The sequence below is a fragment of the Pollicipes pollicipes genome, unplaced genomic scaffold (assembly GCF_011947565.3).
Source record: "Pollicipes pollicipes isolate AB1234 unplaced genomic scaffold, Ppol_2.1 Scaffold_3087;HRSCAF=3621_pilon_pilon_pilon, whole genome shotgun sequence".
In the NCBI taxonomy this organism is placed as follows: domain Eukaryota; kingdom Metazoa; phylum Arthropoda; class Thecostraca; order Pollicipedomorpha; family Pollicipedidae; genus Pollicipes; species Pollicipes pollicipes.
Window position 1 is genome coordinate 45,889,150 of NW_023596225.1, and position 19,207 is coordinate 45,908,356.

Below are 19,207 nucleotides of genomic sequence, written 5' to 3' on the forward strand. Positions count from 1 at the left end.
AACGTCTACCTGAAATACGAACTGGGTCACTCCAAGACCGCTCTGGCAAACAGTCCACGATTTATGGTCCAGATACGCAGCCCTGCACTTTGCAGGCCTTTACTGCACCTTGTAAATGCTGAGTCCGCCATTTTGTAAACACGGGCCTCATAACGACTCCTTATCATCTCTCCACTCGGGCGCCGCGACAAACAGTTTAGGACTATGTCAAGTTCCGCATCTATTTCCTCATTACAGTATACATTAAACATCATAGAGATAACTAACTCATTAATGGAAATATATCATAAATAATACCAATCACGGAATCCACTATGGCTAACAGAAGTGAGCCTCCCGAAATCGCCTATTATGGAGTGAGGCGGCGGGCCGGCAACGACTCGTTCTCTCATCACTGGCGCTATTTACACGAGTTAAACACACGTAGGTCGGCAGGTCTGAGCAAGGCAAGAGGTAGAAAGAGAGTCGCTAGCCCGCGGCCGGCCCGCGCTGAAGCGGAGCGCGCCCAGCATCGGGGCACGACTGGAGGCCGAGTCGAGAAAACACTCGCAGAACTTTGTACTGAACACCTGCCGAACCGGAGGGGCGAGACGGGGGAGGGGTGCTGGCGAGACGGCTCGCTCGGCGTCGTGCGCCCGGCCGCGGCGCGTCCCCGGCGTTTGATCGAGTCACTTGTACTGAACATCAACACACGCATCCGTCGGGCAAGAATGGCGGGCGGCGGCGCGGCCGGCCGCGGGGAGCGGCTCGTGTCCGAGCGCGCCGTCGGTCCGTTCGCAGCGGCCGCGCCGGCGCACGGCCCCGGCCGAGCCGGCCTCACAAGATGACGGCATCCTTCGGGAAGTGGTGGTAGTGGTGGTGCACGTGCTCGTGCATGTGGTGGTGCTCCACCTTCTGGCTGGGCCGCGGCGGCGGCGGAGGCGGTGGCGGCGGTGGTGGCGGCGGCTGCTGCGGCGGCGCCTGCTGGGGCGCCGGCGCCGGCTCGCAGCCGCACTCCTCGCCGCCGGCCGGCTCCGGCGCCGGGTGCTCGCGCTCCAGCCAGCTCAGCACCTGCTGCATGGCGCGGCAGTGGTCGCGCTCGCGGTTGCGGTGCTTTAGCTGGTGGTGCGGCGAGCCGGCGGTGCGCGGCCGCACCGGCCGCGGCCGCCCCTCCTGCTGCGCGCCGCGCAGCGCGAACTCGGCGCAGCGCGCCAGCAGCTCGTAGTCGTCCTCGTAGCCGCCCTGCTGCGCCGGCGCCGGCGGCTGGCAGCGGCGCGCGCGGCAGCCGGCGTGCCGGCGCGCCCAGCGCTCGCGCACGCAGCGGCTGCAGGCGGCGTCGGCCGCTGCGGCGGCCGGGCAGTGCAGCTCGCCGACGGTGCAGTAGTGCGCCTCGGCCGGGTCGGCGCGCGGCCGGCCGGGCCGCGCCGCCTCCTCGCGGCCGCCGTGGCGGTGACGCACCTGTTCCCGGTCCGAGTTGTGCCGCCTGCAACGGCGGGAAGGTGTGGTTAGAGGCGGAGTCAGGCCCACAGTTGGAGGATCGGCCCAGGCGGAGAGGCGTTGGAGTCGCAGCGCCGGTGACAGTGGCGCTATGGGATTCCCTGAGGCTGACAGTCCCGCCGCTACTTTTTAGTCCAAGGCACGGACAGGAAAGGCGCAGACCGCGTGCGTTGACTCGTTCGCCGGCACATCAACTGGTGAACCCCAGGTGAAACCCCCACGGACCATCAACAGCCGGCCCCGTCTCCCCCGCTTGTTATCTGGCGCCGCCGCCGCCGAAGAAGACGGCGCCCCGGTTCCCTTCAGCGTCGCCCGCCGGAAATCCTGCGCGCTTCCCTGTCCGTCAGCGGCGCGTCTGACGCCGGCACCAGGCGCCGAGACGCCACCCGTCCGCCAGACCCCCGCCCGCCGCCAGAGAGGAAAGTGCCGGCCGTGGAGGCCACATCAAAACGGCGTCGACCCCGGAATTATAAAACAAGGCGGCCATAAAGCGGACCTCACACAGATTTCGGAGGGCCGCTCGGACGGCGCCATCCCTGGTCGCCCCCTATCAGATGGGCGGCAGCGGCGGCGCCAGGCATTTGTGGGTCACGCCAGACGCCGCGCCGCGAAGCAAAGCCTGTCGGCGGCCGTCACGTCCCAGTCCCTGCCAGCGGGCCGCCGGTCGCCCGCGCCCCGGGGCGCCGCTGGAGCCCGCCCTCCTCCCCCGCGCGCCGCCTGAGTGCGCCCCTGCTGGCGCCGGCCGGCCCTGGGCGGACAGCTTGCCGCGCAGCGGGCGGCCACCATCAAAGGGGTTAACAAAAGGCGGCATTCGACTGTAGCTGACGGCGGGCGGTCCGTCCGCAGCCGCGGGGAGGGGAGGGGAGCGATGGGGACGGGAGGGGAGGGGGCCGCGCCGGCCGGGGACCGCGCGCCGGCCGGCGCGCTGCCGTGTTTACAGCGGGGAGGCATACTGCGGATTCCGGCCTCCCCGGGAGAAAGCGCCGGCAGAGCGCGCCGCCTAATAAACAGACCAGTTTAACGGCAGGTGATTCGATGCGGCCCGGCCGCAAACGGCATGTTTCCAGAACCCGTTCAACAAAAAACCGTCCGGGGGTAAGCGGGACGGTTGGTGGGCATTACGTCCTGGGAGTAGGCGGTACAGCTGGTGGGCACTACGTCCTGGGGATAGGGGCACAGCTGATGGGCACTACGTCCTGGGGATAGGGGTACAGCTGGTGGGCACTACGTCCTGGGGGTAGGCGGTACAGCTGGTGGGCACTACGTCCTGGGGATAGGGGTACAGCTGGTGGGCACTATGTCCTGGGGGTAGGCGGTACAGCTGGTGGGCACTACGTCCTGGGGGTAGGCGGTACAGCTGGTGGGCACTACGTCCTGGGGGTAGGCGGTACAGCTGGTGGGCACTACGTCCTGGGGGTAGGCGGTACAGCTGGTGGGCACTACGTCCTGGGGGGTAGGCGGTACAGCTGGTGGGCACTACGTCCTGGGGGTAGGGGTACGGCTGGTGGGCACTACGTCCTGGGGGTAGGCGGTACAGCTGGTGGGCACTACGTCCTGGGGGTAGGCGTTACAGCTGGTGGGCACTACATCCTGGGGTACGCGATACAGATGGTGGGCACTACTTGCGGCATATCGGAGTGGGTCCTGTGAATTCAGTTAGCAATAAGTCGGCGCGCGGCGCTGCAGCCTGCGTGAAGCGCTTCATGACCGACCAGCTACACAACCTTGTCGTCTCCTGAGCAGACGGAGCGACCTTCCCCCCCCCCCTCTCCACCCTCTCCTGCCGCGTATACTCACTTCAGATTGTTGAACTTGAGGTTGTTCTTCTCCATGCTGTGCTGGAGCATCTCGACCAGCTGGCGGCGGCGGACGGGGTCGACGGCGAACTCGCGCCGCCCGCGCTGCGGCTCGTCGTCGGCTGGGGCGCCCGGGGACCTGCCGCGCCAGCCGGCCGGCTGCTGGCCGCGCATCGAGTTGAAGCGCGGCCGACGCGCCTCCAGGCGCGCCTTCAGGTCAAGGTCGTCCTTGCAGCGGGCGGCGGCGGCGGCGGCGGCCGGCTCGGACCCCGCCCCGCTCCGGATCGTGATACTGAGGTCGCGCGGCGCCGCGGCGGCGGCCGACGCGGCCATAGGCGCTCAGGCGCCGCTGCTCCGGCGTCACCGTTAGCTTGACGTTGATGGTCTTGCTGCCGCTGGGCGGCACGTGCACCGACGACCCGACCACCTCGTAGATGGCCTTCACCAGGCCGGCAATGTCCTGCGGGCGGAAGGGAGGCTCCGGTGAGAACGAGGCCGGAGACGATTGACGGCGATTGACGACGATTGACGGCGATTCACGTCGTGCCGCGGGAAGCGGAACACTGGGGCTTGCGATGGCGTGCTAGTGTTGTCTGAAGCGGGGAGAACCATCGCCATCGGCGGCGGCATGGTCCAGTGGCGGCCCCTTGACAGGCCGTCTGGCTCCCACATCCCGCTGAAGCCGGAAAGGCACGAGATCAGGCACGCCAGAGCCATCTACGTGAGAGGCCGCTCGCTCGCAGCACGGCGCCAGCTGACGTCAGACAAAATCGGCCGAGATCTCCTCAGTTTCATGTACTCGCCGTTGGTGCATGCAACAGAGCATGCATTATGTAACGACCGGGAGAGAGAAAAAGACCGCGTTGCGATGCGGCATGTACAAGACGCAAAGATAACGACACGAGCACACCGCATGGCTGCTTCAAACGCTGCCGAAACACGTCTGGACAAGGACGTGCACGCGAAGAAAACAACCGGGAGCCTCGCTTGTGGCTAACCCGTAATTAAGTCGCATTAATATTGCAGGCTAGGTGTCATAGAGTTCCTGCGGATTTCTTCAACCTAGAGCGGCCCCCGACCGTCCGCCGTTGGAGCGACAAAGCCGCGGCGCCGGGCAGCTGGCGAGGGGACGCGGCCCATGGCAGGACAGCGCGGAGGTCCCACGCTGGCCGCCCCGCCCCTCCCTCTGTGTCGAGATCTGAGATACAGCACGCAGGCCGGGCCGGAAGCAGCTGACCCGGCAGCATGCTGACGAGGTCGACGACGCGGAGCGCGTTGCTGGACAGCGGTCAGCGTGAGTGGAAACTTTATGCGTCACGGATGGCAGTGGACACACCAGCTTCCGCTAAAATTGACCGAATCTCATCACACCGACAATGAAAGCCGCTCTTCCGGGCAGCCCTGCCAGCCCAGCTTGTCTGTATTCTCCCCCGATAATGGTCAGGGTCCTTCCCTCGTCCTCCCCGCGTAAGGGACGCCAGGCCAGATGCCCTGGGCGATGACCAGACCGTCCGGTCTGGTCATCCCGGCCGTCCCGGCCGTCCAGCCGGTGCAGAGAGACGGCTCTCCGCGGCGAGCGCCCCATAATAGCCAACGGCTCGAACGGAGCCGCCAAAAAACACCGCTGAGCCGCGCTAACAAGGCTGCAATCACGCGATTCGGGAAAGCAGCTTCAGCGAACGTTTCCGCGCGACTGCGCCCGTGTCGGGCTCAACGTTTATCTCCGACACGGACATTGACTCCTCTGACAGGCGCGGGGAAGCCGGAGCTCCGGCGCTGCGCCCAGCGGTCCAGCCGTGGTGGGAGCTCAGGCGCTCCGCCCAGCGGTCCAGCCGTGGCGGGAGCTCAGGCGCTTGCTCCGCCCAGCGGCCCAGTCGTGGTGGGAGCCGTGGGCTCCTTTCCGCCGGCCTACACCTTCGCGGGCGCGTCTCTACTAACACGCCTCGTGCGAGGGGCGGCGATAGCGCCGCTGGTCGGGCCGATAGCCGCCTGTGTACGACACCCGGCGCCGCCTTGCGTCAGACACGAACCACACGAGAGGCGGCGCTCACGCACGCACGGGTCCTGCGGTCTGAGAGAATGAGCTGGAGCCGTGCGGCTGTGTGGGAGGAAGTTTAAACGAAATATTCCACATTTGAAGATACTGAAGCAAGCATCGAATATGACGAAATAAGCTGGCATATACCTATTGGCATACTTTAAAGTGAAAAGGACCGCTTGCGCGACACAATTCCTCTATTTAGTAAAAATGCTCCTTCATGCGTCATTGTTTGATCACGTTATCGTGCCTTGCACAACATTGAATGACATCCAGTTGACACTCATTATATCTGGAAATCGTGCTCACGTACGCTAGATACGAACGGCTCAACAATTACATTTGTCTTGGCCTGGATCGTTGCATGGCAAAAGGAATCGCAGGATTGGAATGTCATTATTATGACGTCATGGATGCTTGATTGACCTTGAAATAGTCTCCCCGACCCAGTGTGCACATCTTCGCGGGCTCAGAAACTAGATGGGCTTAGGTCTAAAGAAGGGCAGAGCTGTCAACTGCACCGAATGATCTTCAAGATGGCTATTTCAGTCTAAAACCCCATACAAATGTGGAACACTTCCTTTAAACTAAACAGTGGAAATGCTGACTCCGCGGTTTGGAATGACGTCGTCTTCCAACGGGTTTGTTCGTACCGATAGCTCAGCTAGCTGGAGCGTCTACCTTCCGATCCGCCCACCCGTGGCGTCGTTTGTTCGAGTCACTTTAAGGGCTCACCATTTGCCCTTGAGTGAAATGACCTGCAGTCGTTGGCAGCGGCCGCCCTAAAGGTCATGTGACGTCACACAGCAGGGCGGACCGTGCCCAACATTGAGGCACATTAGGCTTTTGCCACTAAATTCTGCCGTTGACGTGGAATTTCCTGACCGGACGGACAGGGTCAGGGTTTGCGAAACAGCGCTGCTCAGCGGGAGCTCCGATCCTAGAAATCCATCCATTCAAGAGATTCAGGATAACTCTTTTTAAGAAGTGACAAATGAGCGTGCTACGTTGAGCAGCCTGCAAAATGAATGGAGCAGATTCGTCCTGAGTCGTTCAGTGCTCCCCAGTGACGAAACAGACCGTTTTTTCAGCACCCCTCCGGCCAGTGTGGCTCCGTCCGGCCGCCCGACCTCCCGCAATACTCATCAGCGCCGTCCGTTCGCGCCGACCTGACAGCGGCGGCTGTACAAACACCCGCCAGCCGGCGAGCTGGCTCGCAAATATCGCGCCTCGTCAAGTCCCTGCACGCATGGGCCCGAAAAACATCGGCCGCACAGAACCAGTCCGTTCGAGACCTCTTGCGACTGACTGTCGTTCCGTAGAAAAAGTGCTAACCGCTCGCGGGCCGGCATCTCGTTATCTTTCGTTGCGGTTCGGCTCCAAGTTTCGGGGTACCGACGAACGCGCTCGCCGACTCCGGGAACTTGAGACAGTCGCGCTGCGCCGCGGCCGGCGTCCGCTACGCTCGTCCAAGCGCTTCTGATGCGCAAAAGCGGGTCCGCGCCGCCGGCCGGGGATCGCGCACCCTCTGACCTTTGTCAGCCACATCAGAGGCGCCGCCGCCGGCCGGACGACGCCAATCTGAGCCGCGGGGGGGGGGGGCAGAGACTGCCGGGTGACAAAGCGTGTGGGTGGGCTGGACCGAGGGACCGGAGCCGGCGCCGGTCGAGCCGCGCCGCAGACTGCAGAGGCAGCGCCATGCATGGACGAGGTATCTGGGCCATGGTACGGCCGGCACGATGAAAGGGATTCCTGCCATGACCCGGCAGGAAAATAATGGGGCACCGACGCGACCAAGGCAGACTCGCCTGTCGCAGCGTTCCTGATCCATCCCTTCGGTGATCAACTTCGCTGCGGTTCCGACAGGCATGCCCAAGAGAAATGAGCGCAGGCTCACAACAATCTGTCCGCTGCATACTCCGCATTGTTTCGGCATGGACGCAATGACTCGCAAGACCGCAGCGCGGCTTCAGTGCAGGAAGCCTCGTACGTGCAGGTCGTTCAGAGGCTCCCACCATTAATTACAGCCGCGGTAAAAGCGCAGCCCCGTCACGCATAACCCGGCTGCGGCATTCCACCCGCCGGGCTGCGGGGAAGGCCGCTGGGGGGCGGCAGACGGGAGGGGAGGGACGCTCGTGCGGCGATGGCCACGCCGCCGCCCAACCGACAAGGCCAATGGCGCCGGGCGCGCCGGCTGGTCGCTCGAGTGCCCCGCGGGCAGGGTCGTGAGAGAGGCCCGTGCCAGACCGCGCACTGAGCCGATCAGCCGGTCCATCGCCGAGGCTTGGACGCCCGCCAACGGCACGTGCACATGACTGCAGTTCGAGACGCTTCAGTGAATCGCAAACCACAGCCTGCACTCCGCTGCAATGAATGGCGGGCGAGCTGGGGGTTCGCTTCTGGGCCAGCTCCGTGACGCCGCCGCACGCTGGCTACCCGGACCCGGACGCTGCCGCCGGCGCCCCGCGGGCTCCGCCGCCCAACCCAGCGGCGGCACCGCCGAACACCAGCGCGGACGCTGACCTCGGCCGTTCGGCGGACGCCCAAACCCTTCCCACGCGTGCCGCGCTGCGAGCCTGCCTCCCCGCGCCGCCAGGATCGCGCGGATGCCGCCCAGGACACGCCCCGGTGACCTCCGCGACGTCTCGCGGGCGCCGCCTACAGCTCACGCCCGCGCACTGCTGGTGACCCGGACCAGCGTCCGCGCGCAGAAGCAGTCGTCATTACAGTGTACCGACGGCATGATATTGAACGTCATTCATTCGTGCAGTCATTCATTCGCTCAACCGTTCATCCATTCATGGCTTGCGCTGATTCATTACGACGCAAAATGCATACAGGCGTGCACGAGCGCATGGAGATGTCGAGAAGCGTTGCATCGGCTGCGGACGGTGCGCTAGAGATCCCAGCCCTACAAATAACGACCTGAGACACACCACTCAGCAGCAGCATTAGGGGACATGCACATTGATATTCTGCTCGCTAAGCGCGGTGAACACAGCCGAGGAGCCGGGCCTGTCCGCCGTTACTCACGTCTTTTGTGACCTTGCCGTGACCGTCGAAGTCGTACAGGGTGAAGTTGAACTCGTCCCTGGGCGGGGCGCGGCCGGGGCTGGCCGGGCCCGGCGGGGTCGCCGGAGGGTCGCCGCGGCGAGGCGTGTCACCCGAGGCCACGCTGCACGCGTCCTGCCGGCAGACACGAAGCGTCAGGCTGGTTGGCGGCGCCGCCCCAGACACGGCTGGGCGCCGCCGCAGCCGTGCCGCCGCCGGCTGTCGCGAGCGACGCCCCAGCCTCACAAACTTCTGCAGTGAGCGGCGCTTGAGTCCAGGGTCAGCTGATACCGCGGCGTTCGCCGCTAAACACTCCGCTTCGGCGAAATCGACCATCACGCCCGCCGTACGGCGCGCCGCCGCTGTTGCATGTAAGCCAACCGGCGCGCCATCGCCCGGGGTCGAAACCGCGCCTAAATACGGAAGCCGCCGTCGGTGAAACGCCACTGGCGTATGCATTTATTCGGGGCGGCGGTGGCCGGCGGCCTGGATGTGACGAGGCCGCGACCGGCGCTGGATTGCGGACCAGACGGCGGCCGTGTCAGCAGCCCGCCCGCCGCGGCCGGCGCCTCGTGAGAAAAACCCGACCCGGGCCGGCCCGGCGGCTCAGCGACCGCTCCTGCAGCGGCCCGGGCGAGGGTGCGCGCGGCGCACGAGGGTCCCTCGGGGCCCGGGCATCACTGCGCGGCCGGGCGTGAGCGAGTGTGTCGGCGGTGGGTCCCCGGGGTGCGGCACTGAACGCCGGAGCGGGGGAGGCGCCCCGGGGGAGCCGCCGCAGTGACGGCCGGTAAACACCGCTGCGGCCGACTGCGGGCGGCTGCTGCCCACAACCGGTGGGTCCCGCTGCCGTCCCAGGTCCCGGTCCGCCGTCCCAGGCGGACCGGGACCTGGGATCGCGGCCCCAGGGAGCGGGACCGGGTCCGTGATCGTTCCTCCTGCTCGTGGCACCCGCAGCCGGGCGGACGCACGCTCGCAGCACGATGCACAGCAAAAACAGGCGCTGCGCCTTTTGTGAGTCGCCACTGCGCAAATTGCCGCTAATTGGGGGCGGGGGCTGGCCGCGGAAGCTCGGCCGACGTCGGCCGGCCGCGCACCAGCCGCCAGACATCTGGGGCGACGGCAAGGCCAGCAGCCGAGGCCGCCGCCGCGCCCGGCGCCGGCCGCCGCAGCCCGGCACCGCCAGACGTGCAGATCGCAGATAGCGACGACGGCTGAAGCGGCGCGGCGCTACAAACGCGCCGCACCCACTCCGACCAGCGCGGCTCGTTATTCATTGAGAGTGCGTGAACAAAGGCGCCGCAGCCGACCGGATTTACGAGGCCGGGCGCGCCTCCCCGGGCTGCGTCGCGGCCCGAGCCGGCCTGTAATTCTCGGCGCACTCGGCCGTCGGCGGGACGCAATGGCTGCGTTTACAGCCGGCATTACGACCGGCATTCCTGGCGGAGCGGCGGCCGCGCGGCGCCGCTCGCGCCGCGCATTCTTACGCACCGGCCGCCGGCAGGGGCCTGCGCAGGACGCGGACGGCGCCGGCGGCGGCTGGCGGGGCGGCTGTGTGCCCACCGAACTGTGAGTTGGTGGCCGCCACCCTGACCCTCCGGTTGGTCGGCGGTGGCAGTGGGTTGACGACGGGCGGCGGTCCGTCCGCACACCGCCGCCGCCTACACCGGCCCCTGGCGGCGGCGACAACAAAGCGGGCGACAGGAAGTGAGGCCGCCGCTCCCCTGCCCAGCTGATGGCGGCGCCGGAGTAAACAGCGACGCGCCGGGCGCCGCCGCGTGCGGCCGCCGCCTGACGTCAGCGGGGAGAGAGCGCGCGGCCGGCGCCGGCCGTCCCGCTCTCTATTGTGTGGCCGCCGGGCCAGCGCTCTCCTGGCGACCGGTCGGATCTGAGGCGGCGGCCCGATGGGTTCCAGACGTGCCCGGCCGGGGCGGGCGCGGGGGAAGGCTCGCGCGGCTAGGGAGGAGGTGACGCTCGGTCCAACGCTGGGGGCCCGAGCTCCGGCTGCTACCCCGTGCGCAAGGGCGGCGGCGGCAGTCTTCGCAGGTTTAAGACAGTAAGCTGGACCGGCGTCTTACTCAGCAGCATGCCGCACGGGAACTCTCGAAATAAGACTGAGTGGCCTGACAGCGAGCAGATCTCCGGCGGTGTTGACAACTCCGCCTGACCGTCTCCCGGGAAGTGCTGCGGACGTTTCGCTGATGACAAAAAGATGCGACAGGACCTGTTTGACAAAAAGCGGCGCCGTCCGCTTCCCCGCCGCGTTCAGCTAATGAACACCACCTGCCCGCGCCGGCGGCCTGGCTGCGCGGACGGCGAAACAAGTACTGGTTCAGGCCGGCAGGCACAAAAACGCAACGTCCGCCATTTTGAATCATCGGCCCGGCCACTTTTTGCCGCCGGTGTCGGCTTTTGAAGCGGTGCGCCGGTCGTCGGCGGCCGCTTTGATCCACGCGGTCAAGAAAGTGTTACGTCACAAGCTCATTGTTTGAGTTCTAATCTGGGCGTATCGCGGTGTAGTGATGGCCGGACGCACGGGTGCGGCGAAAGGTGGCGCGGGTATAAGTGGCGCAGTCGGAGGCAGCGCTATGCGTCGGGCAGCAGCCATGGCGACTGGAATCAGACTACGTCATTTGAGTCGGAGTACCGAACGAGCGGAACCGGATTTCAGTCGCGCTAACATACATCTGAGAGCCGGATTCCGTGTAAGATCTGACCGGCGGCTGCTTTGGTTTTCCAGCCAAGTCGCCCGGCTTGCATGATCGGAGCCCACCCATATGACAGGTCCATCTATCAATGAATGCAGTAAAAACAAACAAAGTCGATATTTTCGCAACTGAAAGAGACCTTGGACATCGCGCACCAGTCTTGCTGATTCACCAGAGGATCAATGGGCCCAGTCCATTCATTCATTCTCCGCCATGTTTGAATCGGGTGTTTCTTGACAAGGAGCCTCTTAGCCTTGACACCTGGCGCGAGTTAAACCTGCTGACGTCACATGGCCGAGAACAACAACAAAGCCCGTATGAAGCGTCGCTGACCCAGAACAGACTCACAAACAGAGATCAAAAGAACCAGTTTTATGTTCGATCAAACAACAAAGACGTTTATGATAAGCTTGAGATATTGATTCGACAGATAGCATGACAGGTTCGAGAAGTTATGATAGTGGAGCGATGATCAACAGAAGCCTTCGGCTCCGCCACACGACTTCGCTGGACACGTGCCCTCTGCCGACAGGGAGAGGGCGGGAGAGGGCCCGCAAGCCATCCATAGGTCACCACGCTTCTGCCGCGCCGCTCACCATACTCACCGCCTCGTCATCGTCGGATTCGTAAAGTCGCGTTTCGTCGGTCGAGCTGGCGCAGGGGTGGCCGCGGCAGCAGTAGGAGGAGCGCCGGGAGCCGCCCGCCAGCGCCGAGTGGGCGCAGTCGCTCTCCGAGACGAAGCCTGCAACACGCCGCAGCTGTTCACACCCGACCGCGGCCAGGCCCGCCGCTCGCCCGCCGGCGCAAATCCCAGGCTGCGGCCGGCAAGCCCAACAGCTTAGCGGCACTCCGCCAAGCGGCTGGGCTCGGCGAAGGTCCGGTCTCAGCCGTGTGAGCAGGGGGGGGGGGGGCTGCGGCCGTGCCAGGATGACGCACCGCACCCAATTTCAATACAGTGCATAGGCGAGCCGAGTGTGGAGAATCGTCCCGTTACGGTTATCTCACGGTTATATCATGCCGGATGGTGGGCGACACTGAGCCAGGCGACAGAAGGATCAATGCCGGCGCCGCTCCCTTTGAACAGCAGCCGCCGACACCGTCGGTCGCGGAGACAGCGTGGGACGCTGCGACCCTTCCCTCGGCCCACGCCGTCTACGTTGCACCGTATGTGGTCCCTGGGCCACCGTGTCACCGACAGGCCGGTCAGAACCCGCCGGCAGGTACCGCTGCGGCGACCACAGCCGCCGCCGCCGGTGGCCGGCGATCGGCCGGGTCGGCGGCCGTCCGCCGGCCGGCGGCGCCGCCGTGCAGGCGTCACGTGCGGCGTGCACGCGGCGAGGCCTCGCCGGCCGATCTCGTGCCGTAAAAACTTGGCCGAATGCGGACTAGTGCCGGCGCGGCCGGATCGGCCGGAAAGCCGGGACTGGCGCCGCGGAGGGACGACAGCGGCCGCGATAGGGGTCGGGAGACGCCAGAGGCTGAAATGTGGCCGTGATGGGGAGTCCCTGGGCTGTCAGGGAGGCGGAACTGGCCCGGGTGGGAAGTCGCTGGCCATCGGACATGGGAACCTAATGGAGATAATTGGAGTCCGCAGGCGCCGTACGAGCAGAGCCCTCAGAGGCTGCCGCTCCGGTGGACTAGCGATCACGTCCGTGGTATCCTTGGTCGGCTGAGCTATGGCGCAATACACCAGTCGCACAAAGGGACGAAGACGAAGTGGGCTAAAATTATACCCTGTAATTTCCAGTGAACAGTTGTACGAACCTTCCGGATGCAAATATAATGCCTTTGCAGAAGTAACCTGCAAGCATTAGACATGAAGTACCGACCCAAAGGCGATTTGGGTAATGAACACTGCCCTTTCATTTTTTCAAAGATATGTAAGTACGTACGCTGGCCCTGATTGATGGCAATAATCTGATACTCTGCATGCAGTTCATGGCACCTTCGTTAATTAAAGTTTCCCATTTAGTGCCACTCAATTCATAATGACTCAATCTTCTGCACATCCAGGGCCCGCCACCCCCCCCCCCCCCCCCCCCCCGCCCTCTATTGCCCCTCCATCTCCGGGTCCGACCGTCCTGACTCTCTCCCGCTCTTGCCTCCAACTCTGCCAGCAGCCTCTGCCGCCGGCCCCGGCCCGGCTCACTCTCGCGCCTCCTATTCTCTCTCCCTCTCTCTGCTCTCCGCTCTCTCGGTAATGGCCGCCGCTAGCTCCATCATCATTCGTTATCTGCAGCCTTTGAGGCGGCGGCGCGCCGCGCCGTTTTTGCTCGGGCCGGGGGCGCCAATTGGCCACGGAGCCGAGCGCACGCAGCGCCGCCGGCGGCGCGCGCGCCTCACGAGCGCGCGCAGTTCACCGACTCGGCGCGGCGGCGACCAGCGCGGCGCCTGTTTTTTGGCCGGCGCCGACCGGCCGCGATACGTCACTAATTACAATGCAGGGCGCCCGGGCGGCGGTCGCTCTTTGATCCCGCGCCCGTGTTATTACGCCGCGCGCGGCCAAGGCCGACGCCGGCAGCGGGCCGCGGCCTCCGCGGGCAGCCGCCGCACGCAAGCGCGCTCCGGAGCGGCCAAAGACGAGCAACCGCGCCGGCCGGCCGCCCGACGACGGCGGCGCCGATCGGCCGCCGTCTCTGATCCGCGCCGCCAGCGCGCGCGGCGCGGCGGCGGCCCGGCCGAGCGCGACCGCGCTGTTTGCCGCGGAGCGCGCGGCGCGCCGGCGGCACGGCGACAAATAGGCGCCGCCGACGGCCGCGCATTCCGCGCCGCTCCCAGCGCCGCCAGCCGATCGCGCGCCGCGTTCTCGAGCGGCGGCCGGCGGCGCAAACCGGTCCGCGCGGCTCGTCTAATATTCCGTTTCATATGCACATCAAAGCGGCGGCCGGCGGGCGCAGCGCGGCGCTCCGCGGCCACTTCAAAGCAGCGCCCGCGGCGACCGGCCGTAAACGCGCCGCGGTGGCCGCCGGCGACGCGGCGGCCATCGCGCCGACCGCGGCCGGGGTCAGCGCGAGGTCAAGCCGACCGGAGGGCGGGTCATCGCGCGGTCGGCGAAGCCCGGCGAGACGGCGGTGTTTTGTGCCGTCTCTGTAAACTTCCTTCAGTAAAAACTGTGATAAAAAATTGATGAAAATTGTGAAAACCTGTGTGTTACAATGCTACATGTTTGACGCGCTTGTGGAATACTTCACACGCCAGCACTGTATGTCGACGATACCAAACAGTCCCTACCTTCTGCATAAATGCACCTGGACAGCGGCGCGGGACTGTGAGCATGCATGTGTCCCAGCAGGCCCGAGATCTAGCGATGAGTCAGCGGCCGGTCAGATCAGGGTCCATCGGGAGCGCGGCAGGCGGCCGCGGCGCTTAACCAGATCCAGAGCCACGAGTTCAGCCATCGCGCACGGTCACGCGGCGCTCGCCGAGACGCCAGGACCGGACCCAGCGACTCCGCCAGGTCGTACCCAGGAACACTCGTCAGCGAATAAACCGCAGTTTTTCGGCTTTTCATCTGCTGCGCGGACGAGCTTGGCGGGTCATTGTCGGCGGTGTGGTGCTGCGCGAGGGAGCGCAAAGCTGTTTTGAGCGACACCCGGGGTGTGGGCGGACGGCAGAGCCGTTTTGTGACGTTCGTGACTCTTGAGCCGCGCTGCACAGCTGGCGTGATCACGTGATGCGCCGGGTAGCGGCTCATGACGTCACTTTACGGCGGGAGCTGCCCGCACGGGCAGAGCAGGTTGGCTGTCCTGCTCAGTGGAGGATGCACCAGAGATACGGCTCACCTCGCTGACAGGCGCCCCCAGGACTTAACCAAGCGGCCGTTGCATGGCGTACTTCACGGTAAGCGATCAGCTATGGACGCAGTAGAGCATCGACCCCATCAGCTGATTGCTGGTAATGGGCTGCTCGTGTGTAATGGCCTTAGGTTCGTGACACGAAACGATAATGAACATTCTTGTTCATTTATGCCACGGGCACACGTCGCGGACGGACGTGAAGTGACAGGAGGTGGCGTTCACAGGAGCTGCCCGTGACAAAGCGTCAACCATGGCGTCTGCTTTCCGAGCTGTGCTTCAGCTCCATCGATTGCAGATGCTTCCGCAACGTCCACCTGTTAAAACTGGGTGTCTTGCAATGCAGCGGATCTAAGCCATAAACGAAACAAACTGGGCCACATACGCGAACTTATGAAACAATGCAATAACCTCACCTACACGAAGGTTAGGAGTGTAAATGCAGTTATATTACTCGCGCCGAGATACGAAATGTAGGGCTCCTTTGATGCGAACCCTGAACATTACCAATCACCAGACATCAAAGGAAGAAAGGAGGAGATACCAGCCGGCGATAGAGGCAAATCAATAAGACCACCCGAAAGTGAGCAAATAAACACGACACGCCACGCCGGGCGGCGCCTTTGATCCCTTCTTTAATCCTGCCGCCGCACGACCCACGCGGCGGCGACACGCCAGCCAACCGAGACGGGCGCAGCGGCGGGCCCCGCGCCGGGAGTCCACGGCCGATCAGGGGGGGGGGGGGGGGGCTCACCAGCCGGCGCGCCGTCACCAGCCCCCGCGCGGCGGCCGCCGGGTCGGGGCTGTGACGTCATGCATGCCGCGGCCGGCTGGGCCGGTTCCCCCCTCACCGCCGACCGGAACACGGCGTGCTCTGACAGGGCCCCGGCACGGAACGTGGCGTGCTCCGACGGAGCCCCGGCAAGGGACACGGCGTGCTCCGACGAGGCCCAGGCACGGAACGCGGCGTGCTCCGACGAGACCCCGACACGGAACGTCGTGAGCTCGTCCGACCCAGCGTAATGTGACGGTGGCGTGCCGCCGTCTTCAACTGAGCCACGCTTCGACAGAACGTGTACGAACGGGCCACGTGTTTGCGGCTGTCCGAGTGTTTCTGCGTCACCGTACGCGTCTACAGGCGCGGCTGGATGTTGTAGGTGCATCAACCGTAAAAGGGAAAATATGTGTACATCATGCAATGTTGTTCCATGTGCGCCGATTATTCCCGGGCGCACGTGGCGGTGTGTCCGCATACCGTCTGCGACTTTTCGTAAGGGTTAACATCAGGGCTCTATCCGTCTTGGGCAGAACCGAACAAGTATGGTAAATATGCCTGTGTGAACAAATCTATACAGCAATGTGCGGGCTCCATGGGTGTCACTTCTTAGATCGGTTAGGAGGCCAAGCCAAAAGAGTTGACCTAACCTGCTCCCCCCAAAAAATTATGATCCATTCCCAGATTTCGGTCATTATAATTTGTGTCACCGATGCAAAAAAAGTGTTTGGTCAGCTTCAGCACTCCCTTTCATGTTGCGGGATGGCGTCCCATTCAAAGCTGTGATTGTGATCATGACATATGATGATATTGCTAGCGAAGTGTTTAGGTACGTAGTGCACGAGCAGTTCAAACACCTGCTACATCTCATCGGCCCAGTATCTCTTTTTTGCTCATGGGCGCTGAGGGGTCTCGGAACAGCATTGAGAAGGCTAAGTCATGTTTGGGGGGGGGGGCTCAGGTCCCCCGAAAAAGCACACAATGTGACACCGGTGCCAGGCTCTACATTTTTTATCCGCGTTTCCAGTATTGTGTACGCTGGGCCATCATCAAATCGTGGAGCGCGATACATAAATCATGTCCAGGCGCGTCAAAGCGAATAAGAGCCAAAAAGTCAAAATGGCAAGCGTCTGAATATGACGCAGCAATTTAGGCTTCACTATGGACTTAAAGACACACCACGAATGGCGACAAAAGAGTGCGGATTCCAGTGAGTTACAAGTTTTGGGCAGAATATATTTTTTGCATTTTAACCACATCAGATATCATCAAAACAGGAAGTGACATTCAAGACATGTGGTTAAGACCACGGATGCCACAAATATTTTGAGGGTTGACGTGAGACAACAGCGCACTGGAACAAATGGCGTACCCCATAAGCGGTTTGCTTCGTAGAATTGTTGTCTGCGCAATACCTGCCATGACGTGCGGTGCAAGTCGAGCCGCTATACTGCAATGTACGATTATGCTGCTTCTAAGCCCGCCGCACCACTTAGCCGAGCCCTGTTCGACATCGTCACCACTTGGTCAAGCTGCCACCAGCTATGTTGTCCTCAATCACGTCTGGTGAAAAGCACCATACTGAAGTTCCCCCCCCCCCTCCCACCTCCACCTTCTTACGCATCCGTGTGACCTGGCAGGTACGTCATTTACGCAGCTTCCTACACGCCTGACGCCAGCCACTGTACCCCCCCCCCCCCCCCCCCATCCAACTCCCTCACCGCACGCCAGATCCGACGAAGCTGGCACTCCCACTCCAACCAGTTTCCCACTCGACTCGCCTGATATAGCCCGCTTCTCCCGCATCCCACTGCCGGCATCGCAAACGTCTGACCTAGCCCGTTGCCCCACATCCGTGCGCACCAGCGTCTGGCAACGCCGGGCCGCCCGACCCCGTGCCTGGCCGCGGCGCCCAGATGCGAGAAGCGGCGGCGCCGCCGCGTCGCCCCGATTACGGACGCGGTTCAGCGCCCCCGCGTAATCCGTCTTTCCGCATGCATGGCCCGGCGTAGCCGCGTGCAGCAGCTCCGACGAAGAGGCGTCGGGCCCGACCAACCAGCTCGTGACTGGCAACAAAAAAACGCCGCAAAGCCGCCGCCGACATGCAAGCCACGGCCGGCGGCGTCACAGGCCGCGCTGCACACGCCGCGTCCTGCCGTGCACTGCCGGCGTGCGACCACGTGACGCAGTGATCCAAGCACCTCCGCTGTGCAGATTTCGCGGCGCACGACCAGCTGACGCCGCCGTCAGTCGCCCGCGCCGGCGCCACCGCGCTAAATTGTGGGGTGTTGATGGTTGGCAGCGTGCCAGAGCGGCGCGCTTTGATCCGCGGCGCCGATGGGCCCCGCGCATGTTATTCGCCAGCGGGCCGCTTCAAAGCCGGCCGCGGCGCGATAAGACGGCCGGCTGGTGGCGCGCGCGGCGGCCGGTCGGCCGGCCGGCCCCGCGCCCGCCAGCCGGCCCGGTAATTTGAGCGAGCGAGGGGAGAGGTAGTATGTGGGCGAGTGGCCAGAGCCACCAGCCGGCGTCTGCGCCGCTCATGGAGGTGGAGAGTACGCGCCGAGGTGCGAGGTCTTAGACGACGCGCCATGATTACATGATATGGGACCGTGGTAAATATTTGATCGGGACGATTTCAGCGCGGCACTGAAGCGGCTAACACTGAGACTGGCTGGGTCCGTCTGCTCCCGAGTACAAAACCGGGGCAGCTTTGAGAAAATGCATACATTAAACACGCAGAACACCGCACTAGACTGTTACGATGAATGGAGCTTAAATCCAGCGCATAAACGGAACTGGACAGATAAAATCCAATAGCAATTTTGCGAAAAATTGACTCCACTACATCCCCACTACAGCAGCACGCTGCGCTTACCTGGCATGTGTTTATACCCTCCCAACATCTTCATTTTCCACCATTTCAGAATCGTGGCCATGCTGCGTCGGTCTGGTTGGGCTCACATTTCCCAGACGGCCGCACAGTGCCCGCACGCGCGCGCCACACACCTCCTCGCCTCTCGCTACTCTGCGCCGCTTCGCACGCCTCTCCCACTCTGTACCACTCGCGGTATCTCCCGCGCGGATGTGCCCACCACCACCGCTCGCGCGCGCGTGCTCACTGCGCGCGCTGCTGCCGCGGGTCTGCGCCGGCCGGGCCGGCCGCCGCTGCCGCCGCCGCCGCCGGCCGCCGGCGGCGGTGCGCGCGTCTGGGGCCGGCTCGCCTGCGCCTTTCACCGCGCGCCCGGGGACCACTGCCGCCCGGCCGGGCCCGGCCTCGTGGGGAAGGTCGAGGGACGCGCTGGAACGAAGGCGTAGCGGCTCTGCAGGGTTAGGATGTGGTTTGTAGGGAGAAGAGATTGCATGCGACTGATAAGACCGAGTGGCATAGCACTCATGTGACGTCGCATGGAGCCTTGTTTTCATCTCGTCCTCGACGCTACGTAAATCGTATGTCGACTTGGAGAACTTTTCGGGCGCGCTGGTTCACCCTGAAATACGTAAAAGGCATTTATTAACGCTCTATGTAGTGCAGGAATGACAACGGTGGTATGAACTGAGATGGCCACAGGATT

At 64.0% G+C, this 19,207-nt stretch overlaps 1 protein-coding gene across 1 annotated transcript; it reads right to left on the bottom strand.

The window, feature by feature from the left end:
* Positions 1–816: 816 nt before the first annotated feature.
* On the bottom strand, positions 817–18,762 carry LOC119090255 (protein naked cuticle homolog 2). The gene is made up of 9 exons (XM_037213040.1): positions 18,511–18,762; positions 11,672–11,808; positions 8,344–8,496; positions 3,541–3,732; positions 3,274–3,500; positions 2,741–2,905; positions 1,438–1,462; positions 1,013–1,098; positions 817–898 (listed from the first exon to the last, which is right to left on the bottom strand). The coding sequence occupies exons 1-9, from the start codon at positions 18,569–18,571 to the stop codon at positions 817–819; spliced, it is 1,128 nt and encodes a 375-aa protein (XP_037068935.1). The 5' UTR covers positions 18,572–18,762.
* Positions 18,763–19,207: the final 445 nt, after the last annotated feature.